Raw genomic sequence first — 14,700 nt, 5'->3', positions numbered from 1 at the left:
ATGAAGTTTGCACATTCTCCCCGTGTTTGCATGGGTTTCCGCTGGGTGCTCCGGTTTCCTCCCACAGTCTAAAAACGTGTGGGTTAGGTTGATTGGCAAGCTAAATTGACCCTGTGTTAGGGGATTAGCAGGTAAACATGTTGGGGTTATGAGAATAGGGCCTGGGTGGGATAGTGGTTGGTGCAGACTTGATGGGCTGAATGGCCTTTCTGTACCGTAGGGATTCTATAATTCCAAATGTCTGATTTTCCGAGAGTTGGATGCCAGACCTGAAAATGGTCCCCCAGTGGCAGTAGAGACTAATTTATTTTTTTTCAATGAAGCCAGTGCCTGTTTTTAATGGTGTTTTGTTTTCTTAAAAATGCTTTTTTTTTATATTCAATGTTTTTCTCCAATACATTGACGTATGTTGGGAAGACCAATGACTTGAGTAGCATTTGGCAATGCATAACAAAGAATGTCTAGTACTGTCATTCGTGTGAATGTTATGCTCTTTAGGATGTGAGGGTTGGACTCTGAAGAAAGGGGAGAACAGCTTTTGAGATGTGGGTAATGGAGGGGAATGATCAGAATCAGCTGGTTGGATAGTGTGACAAATAAGTGGGTTGGATCAAGTGTAGAATTTCAAGAATTAAAAAGGTTTCCAAGTACACTGACAGAATAAAATAACCAAGTATGGAAATTGGAAACTTCCTGTCCCTCACAACAATTGAAGGAGAAATTGGGGGTAAGAGCATAAGATGAAGAAAGAAATTTGGATGGGTGGACAGCATCAAGGTGTAGTCTGAGGGAAAGGTTTTAAGAAAGAATGAAGAGAATTCTAATAGCCCCATTTAAGGCTATGGGGACAACCAACAAACAGACTTCTATGTCACATAGAGAAACAGAGTAAATGACCTTTCATCAGAACTGGTTTCTGGAACTGGAACTCGTATTCAACTCTGGGGGAAAAGTGTGCCTGGAAGCCAAATGGTGCATTGCATCAGGGCTTCAGATCAATTGGGGTTAAAATAGTCATCGATCTGAAACATTAATGCAGTTTCTCTGCATCGATGCTACCCAATCTGCTGAGTTTTCCTAGCACTTTTCACAGATTTCTAGCATTCACGTCATCTTTGCATTTGCAAAGAAATTACCAAAAATATAGACAATGTTCCAAAGGCAAAAAATAAATAATGCTGGAAATACTCAGGTCTGGCAGCACATAGACAGTAACCTTCCAAAGATTAAAAATAAAAAATAATGCTGGAAATTCTCAGTAGCTCTGGATGCAGCTATCGAGAGAATTTCTCTCTCCACAGATGCTGCCAGGCCTAACTGTTTCCAGCATTTTCTGTTTTAATTTCAGATTTCCAGCATGTGCTTTTGTTTTAGCTCTTCTAAGGAGATGCATATACATACAAGCCTATGCACATACAAATTAAAAGCTGGAGTAGGCCATTTGGCCCCTCAAGCCTGCTCTACCATTTGATAAGATCAAGGCTGATCTGATTGTGACCTTTAACTCCACTTTCCTATCTACCCCTCTGCCCTCTTGGACTCCTTTGTCAGTCAAAAATCTATCTAACTCGGGCTTAAAAATTCTCCATGACCCTGCCTTCACTGCTTTCTGGGGAAGAGCATTCCACAATTTAATGAACCTCAGAAAAAAACTCTCCTCCTCTCTATCTTAAATGGAAGACTCCTTATTTTTAAACTGTATCCTGTAGTTAGAGGAAATATCCTCTCAGAATCCACCCTGTTATGTTCCCGAAGGATCTTTGTATGTTTCAATAAGATAACAACCACGAAGGCCTGAATTTTCACCAAGCCCTTTAAAAATGGTGAAAAGAGTCCTGATTTTGGGATTCTCGACCCCAATCCTGATATTCAGAGTGCCTTTAAAAGGTGTGAGTGGGTTCCCGCATCTACAGAAGCCCGCAGACCTGCACTCCGCCCTGGTGGCCTTTATTGCAAAAATAGACATGTACTCCTTTCCGCACCTTTTCTTGAGTAAAGCCAGATTTTTAAAGTGTCATGGATCGTAGTCCCTCAGGAGACAAGAACCTTTTAAAAAGGTAAATTCAGAAGGTACCCCTTCATGCCCCCTTTGCCAAGCTATGCCCTTCCACCCACCTATTATTGCCTCTCAACCCCCATGCCCAGCTATTGCACTTTCATGCTCACGAATCCACTATACACTGTTTAGACCAAATAAACTCCATAGTGTATAGTAGAATGTGTAAAAGAATAAAATGTTTTTTGAGCATAAGGAATATATGGCCCAAAACTGAGACCAAGCATGAAGCTCAAAGACCATTGAAGGATGGAACAAAGCACCTTGACGATGGTTGCCATTAAATTTTGTCCAAAAGAATAGAAGCCAGAGTTAACAATTTTTCCAATTTTGAACATTTGGATATTCACATAAGCATCTAACATACATGAAAAGTGTTTCAACTGCGTCTATGTTAATACTTCTTGCAGACTGCAGTATAGATAATTGTTCTCCTACCCTTCCACTTGCACAGATATGTCAACTTAGTTTACGTGTTTTTCAGTTGAAAATAACACAATCCGTGATGCAAACAAGGGGCTACCTAACTTTATGTTGCTGCATTTCCCAACCCATAAGGGAATGATTGATATGAATGTCATTATGCCTTTGCTTACATGAATAAACACATCAATGTGAAGCAGCTCAGTGAACATCACCACCACATCATGCAGTTCACTGGCTATTTCTGAGGCAGCCGTTCAAATGTCATCATTTTAGTACTTCGATTTCTGCTGGGCTATTTTGAGGCAAAGCCCTCAGACTCTCCTTTCAATCTTGACTAATGTGCTGCAGATACTATCAGAATGTGGACTGGCCTCTCAATGGGACAGGCAGGGAGGGCAGTGGAGAACTGACATCAGTGAAGAAAGATTGTTCAAAGTGTGGCCAACACTCACAATGAGGACGGATGAAAGACAAGACAGTGTACCGTGAGTATCATGCATCTACAAGAGCTATTGCAGACTATACCATTTGCATCTTGAAGCAATGTGTCAGATTGCTTGGTAAATTTGAAGTGCCTTACAATATAGCCCACTGACGTCACCAAGATAATCGTCTACTGTATTGCTTGCAAATTTTTATTGAAGCCAAATCAGAGCAGGCAATTCCTCCAACAAATAACAAAACCATTACATTTCCTAACGCTTTAAGTTCTCATTATTTGTGCTCTATACACAGTCACCAAGGTGCTGCAAACACCTATTCATGATGTGAAGTCAGTTCAGCTACACCATTTTCTAGCACTCTGGGGGATTGAGGGGATGGCCGTGATGTTCACTTCACGTAACTGAAATGCCAGGCCAGAGCGCTGGGAGCCAAGTGCTAGCAACTAGTATGCCTGATGATTTCCCACCATGGGGAAATGGGACCAGACACATGGATGAAATCGTACAAGGATGCCAGCAATTTTAAAAGTATATATAATGGCATCTCCTTCCTTCAGGCTTATTCCATATGGACACTGTTCAAATGCCACAGCTGCATGATGAAGTGGTTGTTTCATATGAAAGTCAAGGGCCTAATAGCCAACCATAAAGTTTGTTCACAGGCTCCAAGCCTGTTCTCTGGCTCTACTGTGTGAGTTCAGTGCCATGAGAGACGAGAGCCCAATAAAGTAGAGAATGAATATTAACAATTAGTCCCGGTTACTAATGCTGGAGCAGTTGGAGTCCAGCCTGGATAACCAGTCTCCTCTTACTAACTTTTTTATATTCATTCGTGAGACATGGGCGTTGCTGTCTGGCCAGCATTTATTGCCCATCCTTTATTGTCCTTGGAGGGCAGTTGAGAGTCAACCACATTGCTGTGGCTCTGGAGTCACATGTAGGCCAGGCCGGGTAAGGACAGCAGATTTCCTTCCCTAACAGTTAATGATGGCTTTTTTTGACAATCGACAATGGTTTCACGGTCATCAGTAGATTCTTAATTCCAGATTTTTAAAATTAAATTCAAGTTCCGCCATCTGTCGTAACGGGATTCGAACCTGAGTCCCCAGAACATTAGCTAAGATTCTGGATTAATAATCTAGCAATAATACCATTTGGCCATTGCCTACCCAGAAACTCCTCATAACATGTATTATTCCTCTACTATTAAAAATGGTACATCACATGCAGTTTCATATCATTTTGTGTTGCATTTTCAGTTAGTGGAGGTAAATTTCATATTTCATAAAACAGCAGTTGTCTACTCTTGCTCCTAATTCGTATGTTTGCATGTACATAGAATCATAAAATCCCTACAGTACAGAAAAATGCCATTCAGCCCATCAATGCTGCACTGACAACAATTCTACCCAGACACTATCCCTGTGTATTTACCCTGCTAACCCCCCTGACACTATGGGGCAATTTAGCATAGCCAATCAACCGAACCTGCAAATCTTTGGACTGTGGGAGGAAACTGGAGCAACCAGTGGAAACCCACACAGACATGGGAAGAACATGCAAACTTCACACAGTCACCTAGGTTGGAATTGAACCCAGGTCCCTGGCACTGAGGCAGCAGTGCTAACCACTGTGCCTCCCCTAGATGATGGTAGATGAGCCACAATTTCCTCAAGTTAAACATCAGGAGTACTGAAGCCACAATCTTTGGAATACTACCACACAATCTGTATCCTTTCACTGACTCCATCCCTATCCATAACCATTGTCTCAAATTGAATGAGACAGTCCACAAACTCGAGTACCCGCTTTAACCTCAGATTCAGCATCTGACTCCACAGATTTCCATCACAGATGCTACCTAATTGCACCTCCATAACATTACCCAGGTCAACCTATCTGTTGCTGAAACCCTCATCAAGGTCTTTGCTACCCCACATTGAACTATTTCAACTCTTTCCGGCTTCCCATTCTTCACCCTTTGTAAACTTAGTTAAACCTTGCTGCCCATATCCCATCCTTACTGAGTCCCATTCAGCTAGATGCTGTCATTCATTAGGTCAATGCTTTCCAATTTGAAATTTCTCTGCCTCAATTTTAGCCTCGCCCTTCTCCATCATCCACCAACCCTATAAACCCTCCCTCCCACCCAAACTCTTAATCCAATGAAAGTCTCCTATCAGCTACACATTGGCACAGTGGTTAACACTGCTACCTCACAGCACCAAGGACCCAGGTTCAATTCCAGCCTGGGGTGACTGTCTATGTGGAGTTTGCACTTTCTCCCCGTGTTTGCGTGGGTTTCCTTCAGGTGCTCTGGTTTCCTCCCACAGTCCAAAATTGTGCAGGTTAGGTGGATTGACCGTGGTAAATGCCCCTTGGTGCCCCAAGATGTGTAGGTTAGGGGGATTAGCAGGGTAAAAACATATGGTTATGAGGACAGGGCCTGGATAAGATGCTTTATTGGCGAGTTGGCACAGACTTGATGGGCCAAATAGCCTCCTTTTGCACTGAAGTGATTCCATGATAATCCTTATATCCTCGGCAGCCATGCATTCAGCTTTCTAGTTCCAGTGCTTTGAAATTATTTTCCTAAACCTTTTTGCCTCTCCACTCCCTTCATCTTTAAAACCCTCCTTAAAACTCCCAACAATGATCAAGATTTTGGATAATATCCTCTGAATATCACCCAAAGTAATCAGACTGTATTGGTGGTCACAAGTAACCTCCTGTGCGATTGTGACTGTGGTCCTTTCTCTCCTCATCCTACACAATCTCTGCATGCTTACCCTATGAAGCTTTACAAGCTGTGAAACCCCTGGTGACGTCCCAAGAGCATTAGGGAACCCCAAGCATTCTCATAACGTTGATGTTCCTTTTATGCTGCAAAATGGATGGGAACACAGAAATCAAATGTAAACGAGTCTTTTCCAGCTATATCTATGCATATATTAGGAAGAGGCACGCAGTCACCAATACATTCACATGGCCACCTCACATTAACTCCTGGCCTAGCTACCCATTCCATGATCCCTTAACATTAGCCCCTCGAGTAGTACCCACTTTAAAGAATGGGTAATCCGGTAACAATTTTAAAATTATCTTATTTTTAAAATACTTAAGTTTTCCATTTGTCATTTTTAATGTGGGGGAGGGAGCGGTGTGATGCTGGAAAGCAGATTCTCAAATCGGACACACACACCTCTCTCCCTCACACACACTTGTGCCTCTCTCATACACACATTTACCCCATCTCTCTCCAACACTCACCCCCCTGGGTCAAAACATATTCCTTAATCAAAATATTAACTGCTGGTGTTGTTATACAACAGTTAATTAATGTAGTAAAACATAGGGCTCATCCTATTATGTTCAATTCCCCTGTGGCAAGATTTTTCTCTCATTAGCAGCAATGGCTTATTTTTTTAAAATGTAAGTCATTAAAAGTGAGCTGATAGTCCTGCTTCTATATTTGTTGTTTTTAAGGATAAGGATAGACCCTGCTCTCACATGGCAGTAGCCATGTTCTCTAGGTGCTGCGTCAGTCTATTACATATATATGCTGTATTTTGTCACTTGCAATAGTTTGTCACCTAAGAACTTCAGTGATATGATACTTATATTGCTGCTCAGAGTGACATTAGGCAAACTGGAGAGGGAAGGAACTCCAAGGTGGCTATACTTTCTTCTGGAAAAGGAAATTGGATGAAGAACCCAGAGTTCACGGAGTTAGATTTGCCATCAATAAATTAAATGGTGAACCGGCTTCATGAGTTCCCTCTTGGAAGAAATGAGCACCTCATGACTGTTAACTGCCAAGGAGCCGATTTGCCATCATGGTCAGTGCACATGCCCCAACTCTACATGCCGATGGTAAAAGCATGGAAGATTTCAGTGCCACACTTGACCAAGTTCTCTGAGTGCTTATTCTTCTCAGAGAGTTCAATGCCAAAATTGGAAGAGATTCCAAACTCTGGAATGGTACTGTTGGCAGGGATGGAAATCCAACTGCATTCTTCTCCTTGCCAAAATGTGCAGAACATGGGCTTATCATCACCAATACCTTGTTCTACCAGAAGAACACATACAAAACATCATGGCACCTGCACTCCATGTACTGGCATCTGATCTATTACATCAACATCGGTGCCTGGAATTGCAAAGCTGTCCACACCACTGCAGCAATGACAGGGGCTGCTGGACCTATTACTGCCTTATTCATTGAATATGAAACTGACTCCAAAATGATAGTTGCAACAGAAGAGATGTCCACTAAAGATCAACGTTGAAGCTCTGAAAGATACAATCAAAAGCAGCCAATTTCAACAAGGAACTTAGGCAATCAAGAACAGAAGTGTCCACAGTGCTTGAGGTGTCCTTAAGTCCAATTTCATTAATGTCTGCAAAGGGACACTTCTGGTTTTAGGAAAATCTTTGCACTTGGCGCAATGACCGAAACTCAATGTAAAAAAAAAACTGACCTACCAACCTTTTTTGTTTAGTGTCACAAGAAGGTTTACATTAACACTGCAATGAAGTTACTGTGAAAATCATGGAGATCAGCCAGCAAAGGCTGAGGTATGAAGATGCATCCATGACATGAAGGACGTGTAGTGGGCAGACAAAGCAAAAGAAATTCAACATCTCACTGACATGAATGATACACATGACCTCCCCATTGCCACAAAGACCGTTTATGGTCCAAGTACCCAAGGACCTGCTCCTCTGAAGCCTAAGGATGGGGGAATTCTGCTCAAGGAAGGAGAAGCTGTCAATGCCCACTGGATAGAGCAGTTCAAAGATGTTTTCAATCAAGAATCAATCATTGATGAGTATGTTTTCAACTTCATTGCAAAATAGCCATGTTAGAGACAAGCTCAAAAGCAATCATTTTACTATTATTTGGCATCATAAGCAATTGTTTAACTATCATTTAACATTGCAAGCAGCATAACTGACATCATTGTCATTAACTGCCCAAACCACAGCATGTTTTTCATCATCTACAACCAGTCCAGCACACCCATGCCATACCCACCCCCTACCCTGGATTGCAGCAATTGTCTTCCACCATATCTCTCTCCTCTCTTTCCCTGCAATCGCTCTCCTTTTCAACGTCCCCGCTTTTTCCTTCTCTTTCCCACCCCCCCCTTCCCCCCAGAACCCCCTCGCCTCCCCCCAGGTTGTAGTTCCAGCTGGATGATGGCAAGAGTTGCTCTGCTGCAGTTTTCCAGCTGTTTTGGACCAGTAACTGCTGCAGGAGAGAGGTGAATATTCAGGTTTTGGGAAGTTAGCTGGAGGTGGAGGGATGCAGAGCGTTGTTGGAGGAGGAAGGAGGGAATAACTGAGGGGGGAGTGGTTTGAGGGGGAGGGGGAGGGGGGAGGGGGAGGGGGCGGTGCTGAGGCCTGAAATACGGTGGTGGGAGGTGCTGAGACCTGGAGATCAACAATGGGACCCAAGGTTCAGGTGCAGTCATCAGAGATCCACAACCCAGGTCGTGAAATAGTTCAAATATGTGTAAGCAGTGATCGGTACTGATGATTAGTCCAATAAAGTATTTTCAATTCGTGATAGCCCCTTAATGTCTGCTCACAGGAAAATTAAGGGTACAATATCTTAAAATAGCAAAGCATGGGATTTCCATTTCTTCCTAAAAAGCAAGGATTTTGTTTCCCACTTGATTGCGTCGAGTTACTTCAAGTTAAAGTTCCAATTCCGCAGCTGGATGTTAAGTTGCTTGGGAAAATGCTTGAAAATTAAGGCAGTTCCAATGACTGTTGCTGATGATCCCATAACAAATAGTACAGTATTGATTATCTGCAAGGAAAAGGGAGTCACTTTGTGAGTTGCGTATTGATACAATCATAGAATCCGCACAGCGCAGAAGGAGGCCATTCAGCCCAATGAGTCTGCACCAACCAGAATCCCACCCAGGCCCTATCCCCATAACCCCATGCATTTAGCCTAGCTATTCCCCCTGACACGAAGCGGCAATTTATTTAGCATAGCCAATCCACCTAACCGACATATCTTTGGACTGTGGGAAGAAACCGGAGCACCTGGAGGAAACCCACGCAGACACTGGAGAACATGCAAACTCCACACAGACAGTGACCCAAGCCAGGAATCGCACCCGGGTTCCTGGCACTGTGAGGTAGCAGTGCTAACCATTGTGCCACCGTGCCAGGCATCACATTTCCAGCAGGCCAATCAACAATAACACCTGTCATGTGTCTTAGCCAACCACATCTTCCTCTCTGACATAATGGCATTTTATTAGTCCGTAGAATTCGGAAGTTAACTCCCGTCTTGGCTGACCCCACTTCCTGTGTTGCCTAGTGACACAGTAAGAAGTCTCACAACACCAGGTTAAAGTCCAACAGGTTTAATTGGTTGCATTAGCTACCAAATACCAGTCCAATACTTACCCCAGTCCAATACCAGTCCAATACTTACCCAGTCCAACACCGGCAGCTCCACATCTTGCCTAGTGACCTCAGACGCCAGCCCAAAGTTCAAATGAACGTTCTCATGGGTGCCCTTAAAGGTCATTGCCAAATCAGATGAACACATGACTCCACGTCTGGCATGCATGCATCTTACTTGGGTAGTGAATAAGCTCTATTCATGAATGTTCTTCCATCTGAAACTTTACTGATAAATCTTGCATATTTCCAAGGTTCAAATATTCTCTCGAAATATGGCTGATTTTTACCATGATGCCTTGCAGCAAATTGCTGTTGGCTAAAATGAGCAATATAGAACCATAGAACCATAGAAAATTACAGCTCAGAAACAGGCCTTTTGGCCCTTCTTGTCTGTGCCGAACCATTTTATGCCTAGTCCCACTGACCTGCACTTGGACCATATCCCTCCACACCCCTCTCATCCATGAACCCGTCCAAGTTTTTCTTAAATGTTATAGAACATATATCTTAAACAATATATATATATATATAGTATTATATCTTAAACAATATATATATCTTAAACAATACATTAATACCTTCAAAATGTCAGCATATGTGTTTTAAAATCATAATCACTTGTTTAAAACTCCTACTGAACCCATGTGTGTAAACTATTCTCTTGTAAGCTTATAAGCTTGTTTTAAAAGTCATTTAACTTAATGCTGGTAGTTCTGTCACTGCCTGAATGTCTAATGGTTTAAAAATCTTAGTAACCTATTAGAGTTCCCACTTACAGGGGGGTTCTATCATTCAATTCAAAGCGTGAAACTCTGTTCATTCACACTCAAGGCATCACATCGACCTGTTTGACACGTGATCTTGTCTCTGTGATTAAGGGCTTATTGTTGTGTAAACTGAGGACCATTTGAGAGGTGGCTGAATAACCACCCACCTGAGAAATGACATGATAGTGTCTGTAGAATGCTTCCCAGCCCTTTTGTTGTTGCTGCTGCCAAACCTTAATGCGTAGAATTCGATGCATAATGAAACAGGCACGTTCGCCTTTATAATGTACCAATAAGCTATCGACTGAAAGCAGCTTATGACACGGGGAACTTTTATTAATGCTTGGAAACAGTTAATGTTGCTCTGTAATAGCAGGTTCGGATCCAGGTAATTGCAAAATTAATCCATCGCTTCCTTGGTAAGATTTAACCTTTCTAAACATTGGACGGGATTTTCCGGCCGCGCTCACCCCAAGACCGGAAAATCCTACCCGAGGTCAACGGATCTTTACATAGTCCATGTCCCGCCTGCTCCGATTCCAGTGACGGACGGGAAAATTCCGCCCATTGTTTCCTAATGGGATCAAGCTAATTCAGTGATACACATTCCCAAGGTGCCCATTCGGAATGCTGGTGCTGTCACGATGGACTGAATGGCCTTCCACTGCACCGTAACAATCCTGAGATTCAGTGACACGGGTGTTGGCGCTCCTTCTCTCTTATATACAGACTGGCCCTGCCTGCCCCCTTTCTCCTCCTCGTCCTCCACCATCACCACCACATACACCAAAGTGGCTTGCTAATATATACGGATGGAATAAAACAGATGAGTACACTTCTCTGTTCTGTACTGAATCGCCAGTGTTTTCTCCACTATCTTAACCTCACTTTTATGGTCTGTCCCATTAAGGTAATGTGAGCAAGGAAGCAAATTTGCTCATTGCCCTACGGTTGGTGTGTAATCAGTTAGGGAGCCAAAAAGCGTGCACTGCCAGACATTAAACAAACTCAATTCCAGAAAAGATATTTTTGACAGTGGCCAACGATGAGCTAATGAAACAAAATGGCTGGTGCACCAATGTGTACACACATTGGACCTAGCACAGAATAATTTCATCTCGGAATGAAATCCTTGCTTACTCTGTAAACTAAGGGACCAAATAATAAAAATTAGTGCCGCTAAAAATATACAATACCGTGCTTTGCCACTTTGACCGCTGTATCACTTCATGGTAACGTATTCTGGTGAAAGTCACCTAAAATAAAACAAAAGTAATGGAGAGACTTAAACCATGAAAGCTGTTTGTCCAATTCACCATGATCAGGTTATAACAATAAGAAGTTTCACAACACCAGGTTAAAGTCCAACAGGTTTATTTGGAAGCAGGCGCTTAAGGAGCACTGCTCCTTCATCAGGTGAGTGGTGAGGCCACTCATCTGATGAAGGAGTAGCCCTCCGAAAGCTCGTGATTCCAAATAAACCTGTTGGACTTTAACCTGATGTTGAGAGACTTCGTACTGTGCCCACCCCTGTCCAACGCCGGCATCTCCACATCAAGGTTAAACAAGTATACAGAGTTGGAGAATTGGAACATCTCTCACCATGGTGTACAAGGGCACAATAGTCCTTGGCAGACAGAAATGGAGAATATTATCCACAAATTTGCGGAAAATAAACCACCTTGAGTTCACATGCTTACGCATCTGAAAAGACACAGAAATTAGTATCTTTAAAATTACTTTGCAAACTTTATGTAACCAAACATTGTGACAAATTGCAACATAATGATTAGTACTGTAAAGTGCAATGGGAGTACAAAAAACAATTGACGTTTGCAGTAAATGCCAGGCCCAGAGGCTTAATTTGATTTTTCAGAAAGCAGTGCAAATTATTTTCCAAAGAAACTAGTTTAAGACGGCTGGCGCCAGACAACCTTAAGTGTATCGAAAAGAATGAGCTTTGAACCAAATTTCAGTTGTTAAGATTGGATTTATATGGATTTCCATTTGGTGCCTTTGTAGTTATGTTGCGAATCAATTGGACATTTTGACAGGCTTGCATTGAACAATAAGAAATGCATTCAAAATAGTAGAATGCTTTGTCAGTATCTATGGAACTACTCATACCTATGTGGATAAATTTCAGGGCAATGAATTTGTAAAACAAACATGCAACAACTAAAAGAACTCAAATCATACAAACAGTGATAGCAGAGGTCGAGGCCATAAAATTCCATTTCAACATGCCAGTCTTCCCCAATAGCAACTCGCCTTGTTCCCCCCACCTCCCCCCCCCCCCCCCCCCCCCCACCCCGACCCCCCACCAATGTTGCCCTGCCAATTATTTTGCCTTCAGGTAAGTGGTTAGCACTGCTTCCTTCACAGTGCCAGGGACCCAGGTTCAATTCCGGCCTCGGGTGACTGTCTGTGCACAGTCTGCATGTTCTCACTGTGTCTGCGTGGGTTTCCTCCAGGTGCTCTGGTTTCCTCCCGCAGTCTAAGGATGTGTGGGGCTCAGGTGGATTGGCCGTGCTAAATTACCCCTTAGTGTCCCAAGATGTGTAGGTCAATATCTTTTCCCAAAGGTAGGGGAGTCTAAAACTAGAGGGCATAGGTTTAAGGTGAGAGGGGATAGATACAAAAGGGTCCAGAGGGGCAATTTTTTCACACACAAGGTGGTGAGTGTATGAAACAAGCTGCCAGAGGTAGTAATAGAGGTGGGTACAATTTTGTCTTTTAAAAAGCGTTTAGACAGTTACATGGATAAGATGGGTACGGAGGGATATGGGCCAAATGCAGGCAACTGGGTCTAGCTTAGGGGTTAAAAAAAAGGGCGGCATGGACAAGTTGGGCTGAAGGGCCTGTTTCCATGCTGTAAACCTCTTTGGTTCTATGAGTCTATGAGGTTAGCGGATTAGTGGGGTAAATATGTGAGGTTACGGGGATAGGGTCTGGGTGAGATGCTCTTTCAAAGAGTTGGTGCAGACTCGATGGGCCGAATGGCCTGCTTGTGCATTGTAGGGATTCTATGAATCCGTTTTTGAATCTGCCTCGTAACCACTCGGTGCGTGAGAAAGTATTTCCTCTGTTAAAATTGTATATATTATTAAGTGCTTTAAAAAATATCTGGGGTATTTATTTGTTTAAGATAACTGAATAATGTAGGGATAGATTGAGATAATGGAATATCAGCAAACCTTAAAGACCACCAGGTATAAACTGGATGGTTGTGACCTCAAAATGTCATCAGGTCACTTAGCTTACCCACTTACTTTAAACAATCACTCCCTTCTCTACTGGCATACAGTGTGTACCATCTAAAAGATACACAACAGTAACTCACCAAGGCTTCTTTAATAGCACCAGCCGAACCCATGATCTTTACCACCTGGAAGGAAAGGGCAGCTGGCACCCGGGAATACTACCACTCGCAGGTTCTCCCCCCAAGTCACATATAATCCTGACTTGGAAATATTTCATCATTCCTTCACTGCCACTGGGTCAAATTCCTGAAAGCTCCCTACCAAGCAGCACTGTGGGAGTAAGGTCAATTAGGGATGGCAGTAAACACTACACCGTCAACAACAGCCACCTCCCATGAACACACAAGTTACGCTTGACCCGCTGGTTATTGCTGTTTCGGTTCAAGTTCCGAGATTAGTGCCCAAAATTGCCGTCTGTTTCAGGAAGCATGTCCACTGCAATATGTTTCACCCTGACTACAATTCTGATGTACAAAATGGACACAGTCTTTGTAGCGTATCCTCCACCCTGTTGCACCAAGCACTATTTGAGCCTATCAGAGCACCACCCAGTAGGCATTTAGAATCATAGAATCCCTACAGTGCAGAAGGTGGCCATTCGGCCCATTGAGTCTGCACTGACCACAATCCCACCCGGGCATAAATCTTGGAATCCCACATCCTTACCCTGCTAATCCCCTGACACTAGCGTCAATTTAGCATGGCCAATCAACCTAACCCGCACATCTTTGGACTGTGGGAGGAAACCGGAGCACCCAGGGGAAACCCAGGCAGACATGGGGAGCCTGTGCAAACTCCACATAGACAGTGACCCGAGGCCAGAATTGAACCCGGGTCCCTGGTGCTGTGAGGCAGCAGTGCTAACCACTGTGTCACCGTGCCACTCCATGGTGGAAGCTCTAACATCATCCCATGAATCCTTAAATATGCCGACTGCCAAGAGGACGTTGAATTCCTTCCATCAATCGCAGCCTGTGGTTGAAGGGTCTGCTCCCATAAGATGAAGGATGTGGCTGAAACATTGCTGAGTGTAGTAAGCCTTGAATGAGGCACTCAATGACCCCCTGGTCCACCGGTTGGGGAGGTGAGATTATATTTGGAGGTAAAAACAATTATGTCAACATTTGGATGGTGCTCTGTGAAAGAGTGTGGATACGCAGGTATATTATCGAGGATTAGTGGGACCTTGAAAGACAAGGGTTTTTTTTCCCTCAGATAATGCCTGACCACTGGCAGAAAGCAACTCTCAATGGCCCGAAGAATATAAAAGCATGTTTTTGACAAGGCCTAATTCACTTAATCAACACATCTTTGAA

General features: G+C 43.2%; 1 protein-coding gene across 1 annotated transcript in view; it reads right to left on the bottom strand.

Annotated features, from left to right (window-relative positions):
- Positions 1-8,094: 8,094 nt before the first annotated feature.
- Positions 8,095-14,700, bottom strand: part of kmo (kynurenine 3-monooxygenase) — a 40,258-nt gene continuing 33,652 nt past the window's right edge. The window contains exons 13-15 of the mRNA XM_078229646.1: positions 11,724-11,825; positions 11,318-11,377; positions 8,095-8,743 (exon numbers count right to left, since the gene is read on the bottom strand). Of these exons, the coding sequence (XP_078085772.1) occupies positions 8,618-8,743; positions 11,318-11,377; positions 11,724-11,825 (288 nt within the window). The 3' untranslated portion in view covers positions 8,095-8,617. The remainder of the gene's footprint in view (positions 8,744-11,317; positions 11,378-11,723; positions 11,826-14,700) is intronic.

The sequence above is a fragment of the Mustelus asterias genome, chromosome 15 (assembly GCF_964213995.1).
Source record: "Mustelus asterias chromosome 15, sMusAst1.hap1.1, whole genome shotgun sequence".
NCBI lineage: Eukaryota > Metazoa > Chordata > Chondrichthyes > Carcharhiniformes > Triakidae > Mustelus > Mustelus asterias.
The sequence above is the reverse complement of the archived record's forward strand: the minus strand, read 5'-3'. Positions and strand labels throughout refer to the sequence as shown.